This window comes from Cnephaeus nilssonii (assembly GCF_951640355.1).
Source record: "Cnephaeus nilssonii genome assembly, chromosome: 3".
In the NCBI taxonomy this organism is placed as follows: domain Eukaryota; kingdom Metazoa; phylum Chordata; class Mammalia; order Chiroptera; family Vespertilionidae; genus Cnephaeus; species Cnephaeus nilssonii.
In genome coordinates this window covers 78,846,268-78,872,218 of record NC_137074.1, presented here as the reverse complement: position 1 = coordinate 78,872,218, position 25,951 = coordinate 78,846,268, and the positions used below count along the sequence as shown (strand labels likewise).

The 25,951-nt window shown below is 45.3% G+C and overlaps 1 protein-coding gene across 1 annotated transcript in view; it reads right to left on the bottom strand.

Annotated features, from left to right (window-relative positions):
• Window positions 1–2,801: 2,801 nt before the first annotated feature.
• LOC307097310 (cell cycle control protein 50C-like) overlaps window positions 2,802–25,951 on the bottom strand; it is a gene marked incomplete at its 3' end in the record, with an annotated part of 31,543 nt that continues 8,393 nt past the window's right edge. The window contains exons 3-7 of the mRNA XM_079767306.1: window positions 25,533–25,634; window positions 23,866–23,953; window positions 23,319–23,459; window positions 5,740–5,949; window positions 2,802–3,004 (exon numbers count right to left, since the gene is read on the bottom strand). Coding sequence (XP_079623432.1) covers window positions 2,802–3,004; window positions 5,740–5,949; window positions 23,319–23,459; window positions 23,866–23,953; window positions 25,533–25,634 — 744 coding nt within the window. The remainder of the gene's footprint in view (window positions 3,005–5,739; window positions 5,950–23,318; window positions 23,460–23,865; window positions 23,954–25,532; window positions 25,635–25,951) is intronic.

Below are 25,951 nucleotides of genomic sequence, written 5' to 3'. Positions count from 1 at the left end.
TTTTCTTTATCAACTTGAACACCTCTCTGTGCCCAGCGTGGACTTGCGAGCTTCGGGGTCGTACAGGGGGAGTGGGGAGCCTGGCGCTGCCCCGTGGGGGCACATGCTCTGCCGCTGGGGAGGCCGGTGTGACAGTCAGGAAACGCAGAGAAACCCAGGGTGCGTGTGGGATCCGTGCACAGCCGTGCGGGGCAAGGGAAGGGGGCCCAGACGGACACAGAGACCTGTGTGGCACAAGTCCCTTGAGAGCAGGAGCGCCAGCTGGCTCATTCCGGTCTCCTTGGCATTGTGAATTTGTCCCACGAAGTAGGAGTTCAATTGGTAAATTTCAAATAAAGGTCAACTCCACACTTTTGTTCACGTCTAGCGTATGGATAGACGTATATTTTGTACAGGTCCTTTCCATGGACTCAACTGGAGGACAAAGTGAAACGAGGAGGACTTGTTTAGAAAGTCTTGGCGAATGCAGGTGCCTTCTGTGATTCTTCATTCTGTGTGTCAACTTGATCGGGCCCTGGTGCCCAGACGTTGGGGTCGGTCATATTCTCACTGTTTCCGTGAGGGCGTCTTTGGACGAGATTTACATTTGCATGGGTAGACAGAGTAAAGCACATTGTCCTCCATAACATGGGTGGTCTCATCCAGTCAGTTGAAGGACCGAATAAAACAAAAGGCTGACCTCCCCTGAGCAAGAGGGAATTCCCCAGCAGGCAGACTCCAGTCTTCATCCGAAACATCGACTCTCCCTGGATTTCCATCAGCTGCCTTTTGGTTTGAATTGCAACTCTTTCCTGAGCCCCCAGCCTGCAGCCTCCCCCATCAGATGTTGCCCTTGCCAGGCCTCCACAATCATGGGAGCCAGTTCCTCACACACACACACACACACACACACACACACACACACACACACACACACAGTTGGTTCTGTTTCTTTGTAGAACTCTGACTGAGACAGCATCCTATAAGCTGACAGACAAGGTTGAGGTGTAACAACGTGTGTAAGCCTTTTTCCAGTCAGCACCGTAACTGAGGAGTGCGGACCAGAGGGGTGAGAGCCCAGGGCTGAAGTCAAGGGGCCTGTTCCTTCCCAGCCCTCTGCCTGGCACAGCTCCCCTAAAACCCGAGAAGCAGCAGTTGCTCAGACGACTAGAGCATTGCCAGCTCCTGGTGTATTAGCTTCCTTTTGCTGCTGTAACAAATGACCACATTGTCAGGGGGCCGAGGGTGGGGGTTGGGAAGGCGGAAGGTCTGTTGTGTTGTGTTTTTTCCCCCCACACACTGGGATTTTAAAACATCGTAAATATATTCTCTTACCGTCCTGGAGGTCAGAAGTCTCAAATCAAGATGACAGCTTGGCTTCTGGAGGCTTCAGGGGAGGATCTGTTTCTTGCTTTGTTCAACTTCTAGAGGTTGCCTGCATTCTTTGGATCAGGGCCCCTTCCTTCCACCACACCAACCTCTTGCTTCCGATCTCCTGTCTCTCTCTCTCCTATGAGTACCTTAATTATTACGCTGGGCCCACTCAGGTAAACCAGGGTAATCTCTCCACAGCAATCTCTTTAATTTAATCACTCCTGCAAAGTCTCTTTTGACATAGAAGTTAACATTCACAGGTCATGGGGATTAGGACATGGCTATCTTTGGGGTGGGGGTGGGCATTATTCAGCCTACCACACCTGAGGTCACTGGTTACACCTGGAAGGTGAGATAGGGGAGAGGTTTCCAGGTTTCAGAGCTGGCACTTGAAACCATTTTGGGTCATTTTGGAAAAGTATTCAACTATTTGGTAAATGCAGAAAGCTGCAACAAAGAAATGCTTTCTTGGCTGCTAAAGAGACACATATGTGTTGGTGCTGTATGTTTCTTCAACAATGAAAATTCGGCTCCTAAAGTCATTGCAGAGTAAAGCTCCACCCCCCCTGCCCCCTCCCCCCGCAACTAAACAAATAAAATAAGACAAACATGTTTTTAAAAGTAAAATATTCTGGTCATCGAGGGACACAAATCCATGGGGCCTCTTGTCCTGGCAGCTTTACCAAGTACTTTGTTGTTAAGTCTCCTGTAAGTGACTTTTAGTAGGAATTCAAACCTTTTAAGTTAGACTCTGAGAAGCTCCTAAAGACATACAATTCGAGTATCTTAAATCCACGTCATTGTTGACTTTCTAGAATGTTATCCCGGCTGAGGTCTCGAGTTGTTCTGTGCTGAGCACCGTTTGGGGGGTATCAGTCACTCACAGTGCTCCCCTCCCGGCTGCACCGTGAGTGCTCAGGGCACTGCCATAACCTTTGCTTGGTTTACTTCTGGCAGAGAAAACTTAGTTTTGACTCCATAGAAAGGAGAGAACACCAACTAAATCAGTTTTCAAAATCATCCTGATTGCTCAATTCAGTGCTCAAAGATTGCTGTAGGGTAGTTTATAATAATTTCAGTCAAGACCGGGGTCTGGGTGATGGTTGAAAGGACTAACCTGATCTCGGGGACTCAGCCAGCTTACTCTTGTCTGGTGATGGTCCTCTCCCAGGCATTAACCTGCCCTGAGGCACAAGGGCTTTAAATAAATATCCGAGACTTGGTTTAGAGCTCAAGGATGGTTTATCTTCCTCAAGGACACATTACTACACATACTATGCCTTTCCCTTCTCCTCTCCGCCTCCCCGGGAACTCTCATTTATCCACCTGGGATCGAACCTGGTCCATCAGTGCAGCCCCCCTTGAACTATCCCAGCCCCTTCCAGCCTCGTCAGAGATCTTTGGCTCTGCCACTTCACCGTCCACGTCTGTGCTTTCTGCTCTTCTTTTCAAAGCTTGACTTTATAGTTGGGGAAGAACATTTTCTTTTTTGCCAGCATCAAGTGAATTGCCATCATGGAAAAGGAGGCCAGCCACGTCACGGCCCCCGTCACTGTGTAGGCGAGACCGAGGAAAAGGCTGCCGCCGCCACTCCACGTCAGGGTGGACAGAACGACCGACTTCTCTCCTCGGAATCTGGTCACTGGAAAGTCTGAGGAAAGGAGATCTGTTAAGGATCTGTCTTCGCACTTCTCAGCTCTACCTCCGTATCTCCTAAATACACCAGGTTGAACCACATAAAATTGCTGTTTTTGTAGGTAAAAACAGGGGTGAATAATTTCCTATGGTCTAATCTTTATCAAGTAGGACATTGTACGTTACTGTCATGAAATTAAGTAAAGACAAGGCTTCCCTCTACGTCATTATCATGTACAAGAGTGATTCTGACACGTAGACAGCTTGGACTGACTTACAGCCAACTTAAATTGAACAAATATATTTTAACCCAAGGAAATAAAAAGAATACAGATAGGTTTTATAGCAAACCTGACTTTTCGTTTTATGACTCAGAAGACCCAGGGTAGGCTAAAATCCTTCTTAGGCTAAGGTCCGAATTCCTACCTCAGGGAAAATTCTTCAAGTGGAGTGAAGAACAAAGTAATAGTGAGCTATCGCCCTGGCGGGTGTGGCTCAGTTGGTTGAGCGCCGTCACGCGGTTGTGGGTCGGGGTGGGTGCAGGAGGAAACGGATCAATGTTTCTCTCTCACATTGATGTTTCTCTCTCTCTTCCTCTCACTTCCTCTCCCTCTAAAAATCAATAAAAACATATGAAAAAAATAGTGAGCTGCATGGTGAAGTATTTTTGGTGGGAAAACTAAAGACAGGGCATTGGTTTGGGTTTCGGAAAGGCCAGCATCCCTCACTGCTGGGGTGAAAGTGCTTGACGTGGGTTTGCTATCATTAGCATTTTAATGATGTCATTTTGATTATCCATGTGGTTTGAGGTTTTTAAACATCTGGTGCCTTTTGGTAAACCAAACTAATAAACAAATAAAGGCTTCTCATAGCAACGGCACAGGACAGCAGCATTTCCCAGCAAAGTTCTCTCGGCCACATGCTACTTAAAGGCACAAGGAAACTCAGTCTCTCTTTTACGTCAAAATTCCTCATTGTCACCAGCTCCTTGAGTGCCACCTCAACTCATCTGCCTGTTTTCCCTCTCCCTCAGCTCTAGCAGAGGGTCTTTTCCTCACACAGAGAACATCCTCTCTCTGTTAGAAGTGGTAGGCGTTGTCTGTAGCTCAGGCTTCATTCTCTGTGCACATCTGCCGGGCCTTGAGGCTGGGTGGGTCATAACACCCCAGGGCTTAACACAGGTAGTGCAAGGCTAGGACTGAAGCTCAGGATGGAGGTTCTACGTCCAAGATTTAGACCCGAGAGTCATCAGCATTAAAATGTGACTGGCTGAAGTCACCCAAGGAGAGCCTGTCTCCAGAGGAGAAAGAGAGGGTCTCCTTTGTTTGGAACACAGACACCCCCTTCTTCCCCTCTGCCCCAAACTCACCACCAGGCACTGTGAGGACAGCAGTTCATGACATTTGTTTCCCCCCTCCCTATTTCTTGATGGCAACTGCACCTGCTTTACTGGTAAGGCAATCACAGACAGAGTCGATGGGATCAGAAGGTCCAACTCCGGAGACCACTTCTTTGTTGTTGTTGTTGTTGTTAAAATTCTTTTTATTGTCTAAAGTTTTACAAATGTATCATTTTCCCCCAATTGACATCCACCCCCCCCCCCACACCAATTCCCACCCCTCTAGGGCAAGCCTCCACCAACCCAGTGTCTGTGTCCATTGGTTATGCTAATATGCATGCATACAAGTCCTTTGGTTGATTTCTAACCCCCCCCCCCCCAATCCCCTGCCATTTGTCTTTGGATTTATTTTTGTACATTAGTTTATGTTGATAATTATATCCCACATATGAGTGAGATCATGTGACATTTATCTTTCTCCGACTGGCTTATTTCGCTTAGCATAATGCTCTCCAGTTCCATCCATGCTGTTGCAAATGGTAAAAGTTCCTTCTTTTTTATAGTGGCATAGTATTCCATTGTGTAGATGTACCATAGTTTTTAATTAAATCCACTCATCTGCTGATGGGCACTTAGGCTATTTCCAAATCTTAGCTATTGTAAATTGTGCTGCTAGGAACATAGGGGTGCATATATCCTTTCTGATTGGTGTTTCTGGTTTCTTGGGATATATTCCTAGAAGTGGGATCACTGGGTCAAATGGGAGTTCCATTTTTAACTTTTTGAGGAAACTCCACACTGCCTTCCACAGTGGCTGCACCAGTCTGCATTCCCACCAGCAGTGCAAGCAACTTTCAATCTCAATTTTTTTTGGCGGGGGGGGGGGGGGGGAGAAGGCAGGGTTGTTGAAATTTTACTCTTTATAGCTTTCATTTTCACAGAATAGAATTAGAGGCCTCGCTAAAAGGAAGGAATTGAAGGCAAACAGAAGGAGGCAACAAACTGACAGGTAGAGATGGTGTCACATCAGTGAGGAACCTCTGACTGAGGAACATCCCTACTCCCCTGTCAGGATGGAAATGTCCTCACTCTACTCTGGATAGAAATGATGGAGTAGTCATTCACTTATCCCCAAGATTTCTCATTCAAGCTCCCCGGCAGATAAAGAAACAGAGGAGGTATTTTGTGCTAAGATCCTCTGGCCCACTGGGGGTCCCATGAACCACTCCTAGCCAGCAACCTTGAGATGCCACAGGGCTGACCTCAAAGCTGTGTACAAACCCTGGAAAGATTCTGCCTCCCAAAGATTTGTTTGAAGAATAGAAAAGTACAGAATGAAATAATTTGACAACTAGCACCCAGATGGACACTAATTTTCCTTCATTACAAAAAGAAGTAGTATAAAAGGATACTGTAGGTTATGTTGAAACTATAGTTACCAGCAGGCAAACCTTCAGTAAAATACTGTACTCGATTGAGTCGACGGTGCAGTTTCTTGAAAGTGGGAAAGGCAGCTGTCCGCATCCACACGATGAAGTCCTCATTGATGAAGCCATTGTTCTCTGAGTCCTCTTCGTCCAGTTCATAGACAGGCTTAGGCCAGTATGGCGGCTTTGCAGTTCCTGTGGGAACAAAATAATGGACGTGGTTGGGAAAAATCACCTACCCACCTTCAGTTTTCCTTAGAGAATGAAATAACTTTTGATTTTTTTTAGGAAAGAGAAATTTTTGAAAAAGTGTGTGTGTGTGTGTGTGTGTGTGTGTGTGTAAACTACCTGAGTATGTAACCATTAAAAATAATGGTTATAAAGACTTAAGGAAACAGGTGCTGATTATGTTTTTATAAGGTAAAAAACACAGTGGAATATAAAATTATATGTATCTTATGTGTTCTAAATGAAGCACTGAAAAAATAGGTAGAGCACAATAACAGTGGCCGTGTTCTGTGATAGCATCATATGCTCTGATAGCATCATAACTTCACTAGTGATCTAAAGAGAGTAAATGAAAATAAGATAGTTGGTTAATATTTAAAGAGAAAAGAATGACAACTATTGATGAGGCAGTGGAAATGGGAACTCTTGTGTGGAATATATAAGTGTGTGGATAAACATTATCTCTGGCAAAAGAAATAAACACACACACACACACACACACACACGCACACACACGCACACACACACAACATTATTTCTGACAATCTAGGAACATGCATCAAAAGCTTTAATATATGTTGCATACAGTTCAGCCCAGAAATTCTACTTCTAGGAATGCATTCTAAGGAAATAATCATGAAAGTGCATGAAGATTGTGTTGCATAGATATTCTCTGTAGCACTGTGCCTAAGAGCTCAAAATTAGAGGCAAGGGGGAGGAATTGGTAAATGGGGGGAGGTAGAGAGCACAGGTGCTGCAAGTCTGTTCTAAAACCAGGAGGCCTGGCAGGTTTCAGTGCGGTAGCAATAGTGAAAGCACAGGGTGGGGGCCAGTGCCAGGGGGTGAGCCTGTTGTGTTTACTGTCATCCTCTCACTGCTTACTCGACTGTGGGCATGTCTGTCATTCTTACTCCACAGCAGACTCTTGCGTACAGTGTCTTTCTCATCTTCTTTTCAAAGTCCAGTGCCTGGCACATAGTAGGTGCTGAGCCCATAATCCAGGCATATGTCCTGACCAGTAATTGAACCATGACCTCCTGGTTCATGGGTCAATGCCCAAACACCGAGCCACACCAGCCAGGCAATACAGTTTTATTATCAACTTCTGTAAGTGAAGAAACCATCAACAAAATGAAAGGCAACCCAATAAATTGGAGAACATATTTGCCAATGCTATATATGATAAGGAGTTAATTTCCAAAATATATAAAGAACGCATACAACTCAACACTAAGAAGACAAACATCTCAATTAAAGGACCTAAATAGACACTTCTCCAAAAAAGACATTTAGTTGGCCAATAGACATATGAAAAATGCTCAACATCATTAATCATCAGAGAGATGCAAATGAAAACCACAATGAAATATTATCTCACCCTATCAGAATGGCTACCAATTAAAAAACAACAATTGTTGGCAAGGATGTGGAGAAAAGGGAACCTTCATGCACTGTTGGTAGGAATATACATTTTTGTAGCCACTGTGGAAAACAGTATGAAGTTTTCTCAAAAAATTAAAAATGGAACCACCTTTTTACCCAATGATCCCACTTTTGAGAATATATCCAAAGAAGCTGAAACACTAATTTGTTGGTTTTTAAAAAAATATATTTTATTGAATTTTACAGAGAGGAATAGAGAGTTAGAAACATCAATGAGAGAGAATCATTGATCAGCTCCTGCACACCCCCTACTGAGAATGTGCCCGCAACCAAGGTACATGCCCTTGACTGGAATCAAACCTGGGACCCTTCAGTCCCTAGGCCAACGCTCTATCCACTGAGCCAAACCAGTTAGGGCCTGAAACACTAATTTGAAAGAATATGTGTGGGACTTCTAATATGGCAGCAGAGTAAGTGGAAGCTACACTGACACTCTCCCAGGACCAAACTGGAAATACAACTAAAATACAGAAACAACTACCCTGAAAAATCAACTGAAGATTAGCTGGATAGAACTCTGATAAACAAGGACAGAAAGTGGAGACCACATAGAGACTGGTGGGAAGGGCTGAGGTGTGAAAGGGCTGGCTGGGGTCCCACAGACAGCAGCTGAAATTCTGGAGGGATATCTCAGCTGTGGGGAGATCCCACTGAGAACTCTGGGAGTATTCTGTGATAGCATCATATTCTCCCCAGCAGAGAGCACCAAAACTGAAAAGGTACTCACATAACATCTGCCGTGAAAAACAGCAGGGTTGCTGTCTGCCCGACAGAGATTGCTGGAAATGCATCAAGCTCTTAAAGGGCTAATGCACAAAATTCATGTGCAGCCACACACGTCAGGCTCCATCAGAGGGAGGGCAGAGTGGACTGGAGCTGTGTGAGCAGAAGCCAGGAATGGGAGCTCTAGGGTTGAGTTTGGAGGGCAGCCACCTCGGTTTCTTATGCTGAGTCATTCCCTCACACTGCAGAGGACATCTTTCTCCAGTAGACCTTTGCTATCCAGGCAGTTTTTGCCTGTGTGGAAGGCAGTTGTCCCACCCTATTGGAAGACTTCTTGCCCCACCCTGTGGTTGATAGCCTGAGGATAATCAAGACTGAGTGTCAATGGGTCTGCAGCAGAGACAGGTCTCTGGAGGCTTTGAATCTTTGTCTGAGCTAATGCTGGGCCTGGGGCTAGGAAAAGCAGAGCAGGGTGCGAATCTTGGTCCTTTCCAAAGGCACCCAGCTCCAGCAGAGGGAGCCATAAGCTGTGGATTGCTGATAGCTCCAAACAGGGGACTCAGGGCCAGTAACAAACAGTGTCTGAAACTGTCCCGCACTAGAGATTGGGAGGTGTATCAGATCTACTAATACATAGAGACAAACTGAAATAGACAGCTAAAATGGGGAGACAAAAAGAAAAGTACCAAATGAAAGAATAAGAGAATTCTCCAGAAGAACTCAATGAAATGGAGATAAGACATTTATTAGACATAGAGTTCAGAATAATGATGGCAAACATGCTCAACAGCATGAGAAAAGATATGAATAATGACATAGCACTAATAAAGGGGGAGACCAACCAAAGGACTTGTGTGCAAGCATATGAGCCTAACCAGCGGTCAAGGACAACAGGGGGGTGGGGGCATGTGTGGGGAGGGGTGTGGGATGGGAATGGGGGGATGAGGACAAATATGTGATACCTTAATCAATAAAGAAATTTAAAAATAAATAAATAAATAAATTGAGTTACCAAAAAACAAACAAACAAACAAACAAACAAAAAGAACACAGTAGAAATAATACACAGCAGATTAGTGGAAGCCAAGGATCAGATCACTGAATTAGAAGACAGAGTAGAAAAAAAAATCACTCTATCAGAAAAACAAAAAGGAAAAAAAAAACCACCACAATTAAAAACAGGAGGACAGCTTAAGGGAGCTGTGGGACAACATGAAATGTAACAATATTTACACAATAGGAGTACCAGAAGGGGAAGAAAATGAGCAAGGGATAGGGAACATGTTTGAAGAAATAATGGTAGAAACTTCCCTAACCTGGTGAAGGAAAAAGTCACATAATTTCAGGAGTTACAGAGAATTTCAAGCAAGAAGAACCCAAACAGGCCATGACCAGACACATCATAATTAAAATGCCAAAAATTAAAGACAAAGAAAGAATCTTAAAAGTAGCAAGAGAAAAGCAATTTGTAACCTACAAAGGAACTCCCATAAGGCAGTCAGCTGACTGTTCACTAGAAACTCTACAAGCCAGAAGAGAATGGCATGAAGTATTCAAGGTAATGGAAAGCAAGGATCTGAAACCAAGATTACTATATCAAGCAAGACTATCATTCAAAATAGACTGTGAAATACAGAGCTTCCCGGACAAAAAAAGGTTAAAGGAGTTCAACACCACCAAGCCAGCATTACAAGAAATGCTAAAGGGACTGCTGTAATGAAAAGAAGAAACAGAGAGAGAAACCTAGGCAAAGAGAATTAAAATGACAATAAGTAAGCACCTATCAATAATAACATTAAATGTAAATTGATTAAATGCGCCAATCAAAATTCTCCAATCAGCTCCAGGGTAGCTGAATGGATAAAAAAACATGACCCAATTACATGCTGTCTACAGGAGTCCCACCTCAGAACCAAAGAAAAGACTCACACAGGATGAGAGTGAAAGGAAGGGAAGAATTTTTCCATGCAAATGCAAATGAAAAAAAAAGCTGGGGTAGCAATACTCATATCTGAAGTATTGAAGGCCATCACAAGAAACAAAAAATATCACTACATAATACTGAAAGGATAGATCCAACAAGAGGATATAACCCTGGTAAACATATATAACCCGATATAGGAGCACCTAAATATATAAAAATACTTCTAAAGTACTTTAAGGGAGAGATAGAAAGTAATACAGTCATAGTAGGGGAGTTTAACACCCACTGAATTCACTGGATAGATCTTCCAGACAAAAAATTAATAAGGAAATAGAGACTAAATGACACATTGCATCAGGTGGATTTAATTGACATGTATAGAACATTTCACCCCAAAGTTACAAAATATGCATTTTTTTCAAGTGTACATGGGTCATTCTCAAAGATAGACAACATGTTAGGATACAAAACAAGTTTCTATAAGTTCAAGAAGATTGAAATTTTATCAAGCATCTTATCAGATCACAATAGCATGAAATTAGAAATCAATGATAGTTAAACATTCAAAAACATTCAAACATATAGCATGTTATTAAACAATGAATGGGTTACCAATGAGATCAAGAAAGAAATTAAAAACTTCCTGGAAACAAATGAAAATGAACCAACAACTACCCCAAATCTATGGGACACAGCGAAAGCAGTTCTGAGAGGGAATGTCAGAGCACTGCAGGCATACCACATAAAACCAAAAAAATTAAGAATAAATTATTTAACCCTACAACTTAAAGAATTAGAAAGAAAACAACAAGAAAAGCCCAGAGTAAGTAGAAGGAAGGAAATAAAGATTAGAGCAGAAATAATTGACATTGAAGCTAAAAAACAATACAAAAAAAATCAATGAAACCAAGAGCTGGTTCTTTGAAAAGATAAACAAGATTGACGAACTCCTAGCCAGAAACAAAGAGAGAGGACCCAAATAAATAAAATCAGAAAAAAAAGTGCAGAAGTAACCACTGATACCACAGAATATATTAAAAAGATTACAGACCATGACAAGTAGGATTTATTCCAGGGATGCCAGGCTGGTACAATATTTGCAAATCAATAAATGTGATACATCACATAAATTGAAAGTCAAAAATCACATGATCATATCAATAGATGCAGAAAAGCATTCAACAAAATCCAGCACCCTTTTTTGATAAAAACTCTCAGTAAAGTGTGACTAGAGGGATCATACCTCAACATAATAAAGGCCATATACAACAAACCTACAGCTAACATAATACTCAATGGGCAAAAACTAAAAGTTTTTCCCTTAAGAATAGGAACAAGACACTCATCACTCTTATTCAGCACTAGAGGCCCAATGCATGATGGCTTCATCCAGAAGGTCATTTGGCTGTCCAGTCTAATTAGCATATTATGCTTTTATTATTATAGACTAGTGGACTGGTGCACAAAATCCATGCACGGGTGGGGTGGGGGGTTCCCTCAGCCCAGTCTGCACCCTCTCCAATCGGGGACCCCTTGGGGGATGTCCGACTGCCGATTTAGGCCCGATCCCACAGGGTCCCACAGCAATCTGGGACTGCTGGCTCCTAACCGCTCACCTGCCTGCCTGCCTGATCGCCCCTAACTGCCTCTGCCTGCCTGCCTGATTGCCCCTAACTGCCCTCCCCTGCCTGCCTGATCTTTCCCCTAACTGCCTCTGCCTGCCTGATCACCCCTAATTGCCCTCCCTTGCCGGCCTGATCTTGCCCCCAACTGCCTTCCCCTGCTGGCCTGATCTTGCCCCCAACTGCCCTCCCCTGCTGGCCTGGTTGCCCCCAACTGCCCTCCCCTGCTGGCCTGATTACCCCTAAAGGCCTCTGCCTTGGCCCCCACCACCATGACTTTGTCCGGAAGGAAGTGGGACATCTGGAAGATGGCCGGTCAACCCGGTCTAATTAGCATATTACCCTTTTAGTAGTATAGATTGATTATATAGGATAGGATTGCTTAAATGGGGGGGGGGGGGAGGGAAGCCTTTTCCATCAGGAGGAGATGCTCTTGGCAGACAAAAATACATAATCCCTATATCTGGACTGATAGCCAGCCATATGCACTATACTGCCAAACTGGTCATTAAAAAGTTGAACCGCTTTCTAACACCTTACACCAAACAGCTGTTGCCCTTAAAACCCCTCCTCAGCCCCCACCTTAGGTTCTGCCTTCGCAGTTCACCAGATTAGGTTCTGATTGGTCAGTTTCTATGACAGTCAGCATCAAAAGCTCCGCCTCCTAGGCAGCCATTGGCTCCTCACACTTCACCCAGATTTGGTTCTGATTGGTTCAGTCAGCGTCTCTGGGCCTATCAATGGGCCTGATTAGAGAGGTGGCACTGATCAGCAGCCCCAGCAGAGGCCCGAGAGAAAGAGAGGCATGGCTGCTGGCCAGGCCTGGAGCAAAAGAGAGAAGCAAGGGCTGATCAACAGCTGCCATGGAGGTTATGGATCAGACCCTGCTTCTCTCTCCAGGCCTCTCTTCAGGCCTGATCCGCAGCCCCCTGGGCAGTCAGTGCTGGGTTGGGCTGCCCGCAGCAGTGGCAGTCAGTGCTGCGTCACCACAACATCCAGCACTAATTTCTGGTCAGTCGAGCCTTTGGTCGTTTTGGATGTTACGGACCCTGGGTTTTTATATATTAGGACTAGAGGCCCGGTGCACGAAATTCGTGCACGGAGGGGGGTTGTCCCTCAGCCCAGCCTGTACCCTCTCCAATATGGGACCCCTCAAGGGATGTCCGACTGCCTAAACGGACATCAGGCCTAATGATCCCATCGGGCCTAAACGGGCAGTCGAACATCCCTCTCACAATCCAGGACTGCTGGCTCCCAACTGCTTGCCTGCCTGCCTTCCTGATTGCCCCTAACCACTCTGCTGCCAGCCTGTTTGCCCCCAACTTCCCTCCTCTGCCGGCCTGGTCACCCCTAACTGCCCTCTCCTGCAGGGTTGATCACCTCCAACTGCCCTCCCTTGCAGGCCTAGTCCTTCTCAACTGCCCTCCCTTGCAGGCTGGGTGCCTCCCAACTGCCCTCTCCTGCTGGCCATCTTGTGGTGGCCATCTTGTGTCCACATGGGGGCAGGATCTTTGACCACATGGGGGCAGCTATATTGTGTGTTGCAGTGATGATCAATCTGTATATTACTCTTTCATTAGATAGGATACCTCCAAAGCACAATGAGTAAGAATCTGAAGGTTTATGTGGCTTCTATTTGGTTTCTAGGACAAAGTTCTTTCCTTTACCCACCACTCACTTCTCTCCTTTTACTCTTGAATGTTAATTTCAACATAATTTTTGTAACACCTCTTGAAAAGGATCCCACCAAGTTTTTTATAGTCCACATGATAAAACTTACAGAATAATACAGCATGAGACTTTCATTCTCTCACTAACTTCTTCATATAACTGTAATTCCTCAGCCTCTAAAGAATGAAAAAGGAAAATAAAAGTGCCTTCTCTCATTCCAAGGCCTTTCTCAGTCAGGCAACCACAAAAAGAAAGAATGAGCCTACAATTCATGTCATGAAATCTCTATCAGGCATAATTCAAATCAAATCCCATCATGCAAAGTCTGGGATACTTAAAATGTATAAGAGAACAGTGGTGACCTGGGGGAGAACTTATGAAACCTTGTCTCCTGCTTTTGCTGACTATTCTTTTCCTTATGCTAGACTCCAAGTCCCTATCGGGGACTTGGTCAGGCGGCTGTGGGTGCTAACCCACGCCACCTGGATCCGTGATCCGGTACCTGGGCAGGCCTCTGCGGGTGCTAACCCATGACGCCTGCCATGGTCTGTGATCCATGATCGTGGACCTGGGCAGCCTGCTGCAGGCTTTAACCCACGCTGCCTGCCCTGCTCTGAGATCGGTGATCACGGACCTGGGCAGCCGGCTGTGGGCTTTAACCCACGCTGCCTGACCTGGTCCATGATCCCTGATAGGGGCTTTAAGTCAGCTGCCACTGGCAATGGCTGACTCGAAGCCCTTATCCAGGACCTGGTCAGGCGGCTGTGGGCGCTAACCCAAGCTGCCTGCCCTCGTCCGAGATCGGTGATGGCGGACCTGGGCAGGCAGCTACGGGCGCTAACCCTCGCCGCCTTCCCTGGTCCGTGATCCCTCATCATGGACCTGGGCAGGCGGCTGCAGGCCTTAACCCACGCTGCCTGCCCAGCTCTGAGATCAGTGATGGACCTGGGCAGGCAGCTGTCCTGGTCCGTGATCTGTGATCGTGGACCTGGGCAGCCGGCTGCCGGCCTTAACCCACGCCGCCTGCCCTGGTCCGCGATCGGTGATGGCGGACCTGGGCAGGCGGCAGCGGGCGTGAACCCACGCCGCCTGCCCAGGTCCGCGATCGGGGATGGCGGACCTGGGCAGGCGGCAGCGGGCGTGAACCCACGCCGCCTGCCCAGGTCCGCGATCGGGGATGGCGGACCTGGGCAGGCGGCTGCCGGCCTTAACCCACGCCGCCTGCCAAGGTCCGCGATCGGGGATGGCGGACCTGGGCAGGCGGCAGCGGGCGTGAACCCACGCCGCCTGCCCTGGTCCGCGATCGGGGATGGCGGACCTGGGCAGGCGGCAGCGGGCGTGAACCCACGCCGCCTGCCCTGGTCCGCGATCGGGGATGGCGGACCTGGGCAGGCGGCTGCCGGCGTGAACCCACGCCGCCTGCCCAGGTTCGCGATCGGGGATGGCGGACCTGGGCAGGCGGCAGCGGGCGTGAACCCACGCCGCCTGCCCAGGTCCGCGATCGGGGATGGCGGACCTGGGCAGGCGGCTGCCGGCCTTAACCCACGCCGCCTGCCCAGGTCCGCGATCGGGGATGGCGGACCTGGGCAGGCGGCTGCCGGCCTTAACCCACGCCGCCTGCCCAGGTCCGCGATCGGGGATGGCGGACCTGGGCAGGCGGCAGCGGGCGTGAACCCACGCCACCTGCCCAGGTCCGCGATCGGGGATGGTGGACCTGGGCAGGCGGCTGCCGGCCTTAACCCACGCCGCCTGCCCTGGTCCACCATCATGGCTTGGATCTCACTGACATGGGTGCTGCCCTTTCCCCCCGCCATCTTTGCTGGTTTAACGTGTATATTTGCTCCTGGTTGGCCGGTGGGCGTGGCCGGGGGCGTGGCCGGTGGGCGTGGCTTATGGGTGTAGCGAAGGTGCGGTCAATTTGCATATTACTGTTTTATTAGATAGGATAATGCTGAAGTTCTAGTCATAGGGATCAGATAAGAAGAAATAAAAGGCATCCAAATTGGAAGGAGGAAGTAAAACTATCATTATTCACAGATGACAAGGTATTGTACATAGAAAACCTTACAAACTCCATTAAAAAACTAGTACATTTAATAAAGGAATTTGGCAACGTAGCAGGGTACAACATTAACACCCAGAAATCTATGGTATTTTTTATACACCAATAATAAACTCTCAGAAAGAGAACTTAAACAAATAATACCATTTATCATGGCAACAAAAATGAAGATACTTAGGAATAAACTTAACCAAGTAGGTAAAATTTCTGTACTCAGAAAATTACAGGACACTGAAAAAAGAGATAGAGGAAGACATAAACAAATGGAAGAATATACCATATTCATGGATTGGTAGAATCAACATCATTAAAATGTCTATACTACCCAAGCAATCTATAAAATCAAGGCAATCCCCATTAAAATACCAATGGCATACTTCACAGACCTAGAACAAACAATCCAAAAATTCATCTGGAATAAAAAAAGACCCTGAATAGCCGCAGCAATCTTAAGAAGAACAAAGTTGGAGGGATCACAATATCAGATATCAAGCTATACTACAAAGCCACTGTTCTCAAAACTACCTGGTACTGGCATAAGAACAGACATATAGACCAGTGGAACACAACAGAGAACCCAGAAATCGACACAAGCCATTATGCTCAATTAATATTTGACAAAGGAGGCAAGAGCATACAATGGAGCCAAGACAGTCTCTTCAATAAACAGTGCTGGGAAAATTAGACAGATATAGGTAAAAAAATGAAACTAGACCACCAACTTACACCATACACAAAAATGAACTCAAAATGGATAAAGGACTTAAATGTAAGACAGGAAACCATAAAAACCTTAGAAGAAGCTATAGGCAGCAAAATAGCAGACATTTGTTGTAGCAATATCTTTACCAACACAGTTCCTAGAGCAATGGAAACTAAAGATAAAATAAACATATGGGACTACATCAAAATAAAAAGCTTGCACAGCAAAAGAAACCATCAACAAAACAACAAGAAAGCCCACTGCATGGGAGAACATATTTGCCAGTGTTATCTCTGATAAAGATTTAATCTCCAAAATTTATAGGGAACACATACAACTTAACAAAAAGAAGATAAAAAATCCAATTAAAAAATGGGCAAAGGATCTAAATAGATACTTTTTGAAAGAGGACATACAGAAGGCCAGGAGACATATGAAAATGTGTTCAAAGTCACTAATCATCCGAGAGATGCAAATAAAAACAACAATGAGGTACCATCTCAAACCAAATGTCAAGTGCTGATGAGGATGCAGAGAAAAAGAAACTCTCGTGCACTGCTGGTGGGAATGCAGACTAGTGCAGCCACCATTGAAAATAGTACGGCATTTCTTCAAAAAACTAAAAATGGAACTGCCATTTTACTCAGTAATACTACTTGTAGGTATATATCCCAAGAAAACAGAAACCTCAATCAGAAAGAATATATACACCCCTATGTTCATAGCAGCACAATTTACAATTGCTAAGATTTGGAAACAGCCTAAATGCCCATCAGCAGATGAGTGGATTGGAAAACTGTGGTACCTCTACACAATGGAATACTAGGCTGCTTTAAAAAGAAGGAATTATTACCATTTGCAACAGTGTGGATGGACCTGGAGAGCATTATGCTAAGCAAAATAAGCCAGCCAGAGAAAGATAAATATCACATGATCTCACTCATTTATGGAATACTAGTGGCCCAGTGCATGAAATTCGTGCATGGGGCAGGGTGTCCCTCAGCCCGGCCTGCACCCTCTCCAATCTGGGACATCCCTCTCGCAATTCGGGACCGCTGGCTCCTAACTGCTCACCTGCCTGCCTGCCTGATTGCCCCTAACCACTCTGCCTGCCAGCCTGCTTGCCCCCAACTGTCCCCCCAGCGGCATTCTCGCCCTCAACTGTCCCCCCTTGCTGGCCTAATCACTCCCGACTGCTCCCCCCTGCCAGCCTGCTCACCCCTAACTGCCCGCCCCCACCGGCCTGATCACCCCCAACTGCCCTCCCCTCCTGGCCTGATTGCCCCAACTGCCTCTGCCTCGGCCCTGCAACCATGGCTTTATCCGGAAGGACGTCTGGAAGGTCTCCCGGTCTAATTAGCATACTACCCTTTTATTAGTATAGACTAGAGGCCCGATGTATGAAGATTCATGCAAGAATGGGCCTTCCTTCCCCTGGTTTCCGGCACCGCCTTCGCTCCGGCCGGAGCTGCCTTTTAGCTCTGGCCCGGAACTGCATTTCTACCTTCCCATGCTGCCCAGAGGCCTGGAGCAGCTGGGGCAGTGTGGAACGCCTGTGTCCTGCCCTGCCCCTGGCCACTCAGCGCCTGTGTATGCAAATTAACCCACCATCTTTGTTGAGTTAATTTGCATACTCACTCCTGATTGGCTGGTAGACATTGTGAAGGTACAGTCAACTTGCATCTTACTCTTTTATTAGCGTAGATAATGAACATCATAACAGAAACAGATACAGAGACAAAGAAGCATTAAACAGACTGTCAAACCACAGTGGGAAGGCAGGGGAGGGTTGTGTGGGGGGGTAAGAGATCAACTGAAGGACTTATATGCATATATATAAAGATAAACAATGGACAAAGACACTGGGGGGATGGGGGAGAGTGAGGGCATGTGCCAGGGAGGTAGGGGAGCCCGGGGAGAGGTCAATGGGGGAAAAAGGAGACATATGTACTATTATTTGTAATACTTTAAACAATAAAAAAAAAAAAAGAAAAAAACTCCAAACAACTAGGCCCAGGAGTAAATTCAACATAAAATAAATACTAATAAAAGTAAAAAAAAAAAAAAGAAAAAAAAAGTGAAAACCTCAGAATTCAATTACATAGTAGTGACCATTCATGCCATTTTTGCCTAAGACACTCCCAGGTTATGCCTATTGTCTGTTATCCCAGCTGATAAGCACCTATCCCAAACAATTATTGTATACAGGGTATGAGATACTCATGTGAAGTGAATGGAGTGATTACTTTAACCTGTGATTAGTGAGAGATAACCTGAGACCTTTTCAGTCACATATCCCTGCAAGCTGCTAGACATTCCAACCAGTTAGGCCAGAGCCTCTGTCTTGGCCTATGAGACACAGGAAGCTGTCAGACTGCAAGTCAGTGGGATCAGTGGCAAACATGGGAAATTACATGTTATGTTACATGTACATGCCACAGTGTGGGAAATAGATGCTGAGTGGTCTTGCTGAGAGTAGTTTGAACTCCTTGCAACATTGATTTTGTTATCCTATCTAATAAAAGAGTAATATGCAAATTGACTGCCACTCCAAGACACAATATGGCCGCCCCCATGTGGTCAAAGATAGCTGCCCCCATGTGGACACAAGATGGCTGCCACAAGATGGCCTGCAGGGGAGGGCAGTTGTGGGCAGTTAGGAGTGACCAGGCCAGCAGAGGAGAGAAGTTGGGGGTGACCAGGTCAGCAAGGGAGGGCAGTTGGGGGGGACCCAGGCCTGCAGGGGAGGGCAGTTGGGGGGGACCAGGCCAGTAGGGGAGGGCAGTTGGAGGGGACCAGGCCTGCAGGGTAGGGCAGTTGGGGGGGACCAGGACAGCAGGGTAGGGCAGCTGGGGGGGGACCAGGCCAGCAGAGGAGGGCAGTTGGGGGTGACCAGGCTGGCAGAGGAGGGCAGTTGGGGGAGACCAGGTCAGCAGGGGAGGGCAGTTGGGGGGACTAGGCCAGCAGGGGAGGGCAGTTTGGGGGGACCAGGCCTGCAAGGGAGGGCAGTTGGGGGGGACCAGGACAGCAGGGTAGGGCAGTTGGGGGGGACCAGGCCTGTAGGGGAGTTCAGTTGGGGGGGACCCAGGCCTGCAGGGGAGGGCAGTAGGGGGTGACCAGGCTGGCAGAGGAGGGCAGTTGGGGGGGGGGACCAGGCCTGCAGGGGAGGGCAGTTGGGGGGGACCCAGGCCTGCAGGGGAGGACAGTTTGGGGGGACCAGGCCTGCAGGGGAGGGCAGTTGAGGGGAGGGACCAGGCCTGCAGGGGAGGGTAGTTGGGGGGGACCAGGCCTGCAGGGGAGGGCAGTTTGGGGGGACCACGGCTGCAGGTGTGGACAGTTGGGGGGGCCCAGGCCTGCAGGGGAGGGTAGTTGGGGGGACCAGGACAGCAGGGTAGGGCAGTTGGGGGGGGACCAGGCCTGTAGGGGAGTCCAGTTGGGGGGGACCCAGGCCTGCAGGGGAGGGTAGTAGGGGGTGACCAGGCTGGCAGAGGAGGGCAGTTGGGGGGACCAGGCCTGCAGGGGAGGACAGTTGTGGGGGGGACCAGGCCTGCAGTGGAAGACAGTTGGGGGGGACCCAGGCCTGCAGGGGAGGGCAGTTGAGGGGAGGGACCAGGCCTGCAGGGGAGGGTAGTTGGTGGGGGGGACCAGGCCTGCAGGTTTGGACAGTTGGGGGGGGGGCAGGCCTGCAGGGGAGGGCAGTTTGGGGGGACCCAGGCCTGCAGGGGAGGGCAGTTTGGGGGGACCAGACCTGCAGGGGAGGGCAGTTGGGGGGGGGACCAGGACAGCAGGGTAGGGCAGTTGGGGGGGACCAGGCCTGTAGGGGAGTCCAGTTGGGGGGGACCCAGGCCTGCAGGGGAGGGTAGTAGGGGGTGACCAGGCTGGCAGAGGAGGGAAGTTGGGGGGACCAGGCCTGCAGGGGAGGACAGTTGGTGGGGGGGGACCAGGCCTGCAGGGAAGGGCAGTTGTGTGGGACCCAGGCCTGCAGGGGAGGGCAGTTGGGGGGAGGGACCAGGCCTGCAGGGGAGGGTAGTTGGGGGGGAACCAGGCCTGTAGGGGAGGGCAGTTGGGGGGACCCAGGTCTGCAGGTGAGGGCAGTTTGGGGGTACCACGGCTGCAGGTGTGGACAGTTGGGGGAGGGGCCCAGGCCTGCAGGGGAGGGCAGTTGGGGGGGCCCAGGCCTGCAGGGGAGGGCAGTTTGGGGGGACCAGGGCTGCAGGGGTGGACAGTTGTGTGGGGTAACCTAGGCCTGCAGGGGAGGGCAGTTGGGGAGGGGTTGGCCTGCAGGGGAGGGCAGTTGGGGAGGGGTTGGCCTGCAGGGGAGGGCAGTTGGGGGTATCCAGGCCTGCAGGGGAGGACAGTTAGGGGCAATCGAGCCAGCCAGGGAGCAGTTAGGCATCGATCAGGCTGGCAAGGGAGTGGTTAGTGGGTGATCAGGCTGGCAGGCAAAAGCAGTTAGGGGCAATCAGGCAGAGGCAGGCAAGCAGTTGGGAGCCAGCAGTCCTGGATTTGTGAGAGGGATGTCCAACTGCCCATTTAGGCCTGATCCCACTGGGTCCCCCAAACTGTCCTCCCCTGCAGGCCTGGGTCCCCCCCAACTGTCCTCCACTGCAGGCCCGGTCCCCCCCACCCCCACTGGGATTGGGCCTAAATGGGTGGTCAGGCATCCCTCAAAGGGTCCCAGATTGGAGAGGGTGCAGGCTGGGCTGAGGGACACCCCACCCCCCATGCACGAATTTCGTGCACCAGGCCTCTAGTTTATTGCATAATTTAAATATTTATTTTATTGTTTGATATCAGTTTTTTATTTGCTACTAAATCCCTTTAACTGTAAAGAGTAAAAAATGGAACATGTATGTTTGATGTCAAATTAAGTACAGTTTCTCAAGAAAGTTGATGAATGCGATACTTGCAAAGTTGGTTGGCATTTGAAACCATGATGGTGTCAATGACCCACATGAAAATCAAAAGACATAAATCTGCTACAGAACCTCAGAATCTACTTCAAAAGTTTGTGCTTATTTTTAAAAGAGTGTATCCAAAGACAATGCTTTACCATGTGCAGCTATAGAAGGTCCATTTATTTCATTATGTGGGCATGACTTGACTTTCCATTTAGATCAAATGAGTTTCCTTCTAGTTACACTTTTTTATTTGATTTTTTTATAATTAAAAGAAACCTTTAATGTGTTCGCTCCATTAGCACAAAAGAACTTTGTAAACAGTTAAATAAGGCCAATTTTGCATCAGTGTCTTCAGATGCTTCAAATAGAAAATCAGAATAAGTTAATTATAATAATGGCTTAATTTTTTTGTTTGATTCTTTATGGAATCAGAGCAAAGCTTTTTGACATTCAATCTTGGAAGACAAAACCTCTGACATTAAAATAAATATTACTATAAAGTCAGTTTACAAATTCAATAATTGAATGTAAATTTTTTGGTTTTGTAGTGAGAACATATATGCAAATTTGGTGGAGCACAACATCTGAATAAAGATAATTTTCTTAGTTAATTGAGAAATTTAAAGAGAAATGTTCCCAGCCAGTGTGGCTCAGTGGTTGAGCATCGACCTATGAACCAGAAGGTCACAGTTTGATTTCTGGTCAGGGCACATGCCCGGTTGCAGGCTCAAGCCCCAGTGCAGGAGGCAGCTGATCAATGATTTTCTCTCATCATTGATGTTTTTATCCCTCTCTCCCCCTCCCTTCCTCTCTGAAATTAATACAATTATATTCAAAAATAGAGAGAAATATGTTTAAAATTGTTTGAGGTATGTATATAATTCACAATTATACCTAAATAAGCTCTGATATTTTATTAATCAAAAAAAGAGTTGTACGTTGTGCAAAATTGAGTATTTTTATATATTCATAGAGAAACTAAACTGCAAATTTTAAAAAATTCTTTATTGTTGAAAGTATTACATAAGTTCCCTCCCACTCCTCCACATTGACCTCTCCCAGCCTCCCTCTGCCTCCTTAAATTGCAAAATTTTTACAAGGACATGGATGCTAAATGAAAAAAATTCTTCAGCATGGTATATATGTGGTCTGTCTTTCTACACATCAAACAGAATTTTAGAAATGTTTGAGCTCTTAAAGAACTATTTTCATACGACAACCAATGTGTCCTATAATGATTGTGAACATTTTTTGATAAATGAGCCTTCTAACTTTTGGTTGACTTTTGTTCAAAATAGTTGTCAAATTTTTTTAAGTATCTGAAATATGGAATGCCAAAGAACTTTAGTTTTTGAAGATTTAGTATATAGCAAACAAGAAGATATTGAAACTTACCTCTATAAAAGCAAGGGAATAATTTAAAATATAATGAGAGTTCAAAATGTGTATAAGATTCAAATTTAAATTATATAAGTGTGCTTTAGAATATCTCAATGTATATTTTGATGGAGCTCCTATTTTTAACTTAGTAAAATTTTCTACTCTACCAGAATTAAATGATATCAAGATTTTGTAGCATCTAAATTTAGTAATACATTCAAAAGAATCATAAATAGAAAAAAAAGTGAACTTGAAAAGACACTACCTATGAAAATATTTGGGTCACAATATTAGTATATTTCAATACAAAAACACTGAAACTAAGAACATCCCCCATTTAGTAAAATTGGCTGAGAGCATAATAGGTACACCTCAGCACCTATAGATATTTTCTCAATTAAAAAAATTAGGGTTAAAATAGAAGAATCAATTAAAGGTGTTAACAAATTCGAATTGATTAACCATAAAATGCAACTTTAAATAGTTTCATTTTTAAAGTAGTTTGTAATATAATTATTTATAGGTCTACCAAAATGATGTTAATTTATTGATCAATAAATAAAAATTTCAAATAAATATATCTGTAGTCATTCTAGTGCCCCCTTTTTTTCTCAAAAGCACACCAGCTCAGACAGTAAATTACGTGGTCACTCTAATTTTAGATGAAGCAACCAGTTTCTTAAAACATTGCCTTTTTACTAATGGTAAACTGGACGGAACCAGGGCAACATTTATTTCATGTTTCTGACAGGTATGTGATAGAGGTGCTCACAGGTATGGAAAATTAAAACAAAAAGGAAATCAACAAAGAAGGAAAGAAGAGGAAATCATAATTACTTCCTCACACATAAACACCAAAGTATCTACAAAGAGATAAAAAAACATTACACTAATGTATGGATCTTACCTGCAAATGCACTAGGAAGATCAATGGATTTTGGATTCTGAAACTTTATGTACTTGTCTGTCCACCATGTAATTCCACGGGACAGCATTGGGACTTTGATATATATAGATGAATTAAGGTTGTATAAAAGAATGATGGTGTCTGTAAGGAAATTAAAAATTGTGTTATAGATGCAAGTGTTTTTGCACCCTCTGATATGCAAAGGTAGACATGACAAATAAACCAGCGTTTTAGCAAACTCACAACATGCCTACATGCTATAGATGCTGGAATTACAATATTATTTTTTATATGAAATATCATGCCAAGGCACCAGTGATTGAAAATACTCTTAAGCTCCATTGAACTCATGTCCCTAACTACTTTGAAACTCTGGTAAGGAAGAACTTACTTGCAAATGAAACACAGTTAAGTCAGTGGATAATGAATACAAAATTATTTAAAAAACAACAAACCTGCCATTCTGTTGCAGAGATGATCTTCTGAACATTTAGTTACACACTTATGAAAGGGCACACCATGGAGATAGAAAAAAAAAACCACCTACCATTGAACATGCTGTTGGCGATAGCTCCACAAGGACAGATGGGGGTTCCATTGTGGGTCTTTTTGAATGAACCACAGCCTTCAACATCCTGGATAGAAGATGATACATGATTGAGAAGTGCTTTTGCTCAACTCCCTTAGAATGTTGAAAGTGAGAACACTGGCAATGTAAATCTTCCCGCACGGATTTATTGGTACAGACCAAGACTATGGTCTACTAACTGGTTTTTCCCAGGCTTCCCGCTCGCTAAGACTAGAAAATCTTTGTGTTTTGGACGTGTGTGTGTGTGTGTGTGTGTGTGTGTGTGTGTGTAAATCCCTTTACAGCTAAAGGGATTTAATAGCAAATAAAAAACTGATATTGAACAATAAAATAAATATTTAAATAAAATAAATATTTTAGACTGAAAAGAAAAAAGTTTTTTCCCCTCATTAACAATACATAGTATAGCAAATATGTTTGTAAGAAGAAACTTTACCTTACTGGCTGTGCTAAATATCACCTTACGTCTACACTTAAATACATTTTAAAACCTGTTTTTATTGAAGTGCAATTTATATTCCAAAAAGTATAAAAATCAAGAATCTATAGGCTAGATGACTTACCTACCTAAGAACCAGAATATATTTTTAAAAGAATAGTTGCTAAAAATCATTTGTTTATTACTTTAATATAAAAATGTCAGTATAGAAAAAATGGTTTTCTCCTTGTTTTTCTCACTGGCATGCTAAATATCATTTACCAAGAGTAAAGTTTTGCAATCCTAGGACTGCAAGGGTATTCAATTACATACCCTCCAAACGGAGCCCAACTTCCTTAAACTTGGCTAGATTGACGGCCCCGGTTATAGGAAAGACACTGCTAGACACGGTGAGCCAGACTAAGACAAATCTCTCGGAGTTACTATCAAAACGGTTGGTGATTCCATCAACTAAAATGGGCAACTTTAAAGATAACAACAGAAATTACGGGTGAAGGAATAATACTAAAATCTAATCAATGCGTCAACCTAGTATGCCATCAACTTTAACAGAAACATAAAATCCTGATTGTGATTGAAAGATACTTGAAGATTTGCCCTTCTGACACATTCATTATTACCAAGATTTGGACAATCCAATATGTATCCAATTTTAATGTAAAATTCTGTCAAATAAAAAAAATGGTTGGAGCATGAAAGGGTACCCCTTTTTAATCAGCAAGATCCACGCTGCTCTGAAGGGAGGAAATAACTCCTTTTCTCAATAGCAGTTACTCTGAATACACAGCCCCTTCAATTTATGCAAGAATGAAATGAACATTTCTATCTGTAAAATCTCAGCTTTTGAGTTAATTTTCTATATTCTCTTTTAGACTGAAAAATCCATCTGGTTAAAAAAAAAAGGAGCCTGGCCAGTGTGCTCAGTGATCAGAGAATCGGTCTGCCCACTGGAGGGTTGTAGGTTCAATTCCCAGTCAAGGATTTGGGTGCATGCATAAAGCAACCAATGGATGTGTCTCTCTCACATCGATGTTTCTCTCTCTCTCTCTCTCTCTCTCTCTCTCTCTCTCTCTCTCTCTCTCTCTCTCCTCTCCCTTCCTTCCTTCCTGGAAGGAAAAAATATCCTCAATTTTGGGGTGACGATTTAAAAAAAAAGGATATTATGCCAAAGTTAAAAAAGCCTTACCTTTATATTTCTACCCATCAGTTGGCTATTACTTCTGGATAGAATATAATGATAGAGGTTCTGATGGAAGCCATACAATTTGTAGTACATATAAACATTACCCTGTAAAGGAAAACAGTGAAAAGTAGGAAGAGAGTAAAAAAATAAATTGGAATATTAATAAACACAGGACTTTCAAAATATAAAAAGTGGTAAAGAAAAAATGATGGAAACAAAGTTTTTTTTAAAATATCAAATAGAAAACCCAAGAAATCATTATTAAAAATCAGTGTTGGAACCGGGCAGGGGTGGGGGTGGGGTGGGGTAGCTCGGTTGGTTGAAGGGTTGTCCCGTACACCAAAAGGTTGTGCGTTTGATTCCTGGTCAGGACACATACCTGGGTTTCGGGTTTGATCCCTGGTTGGGGCATGTATGGGACG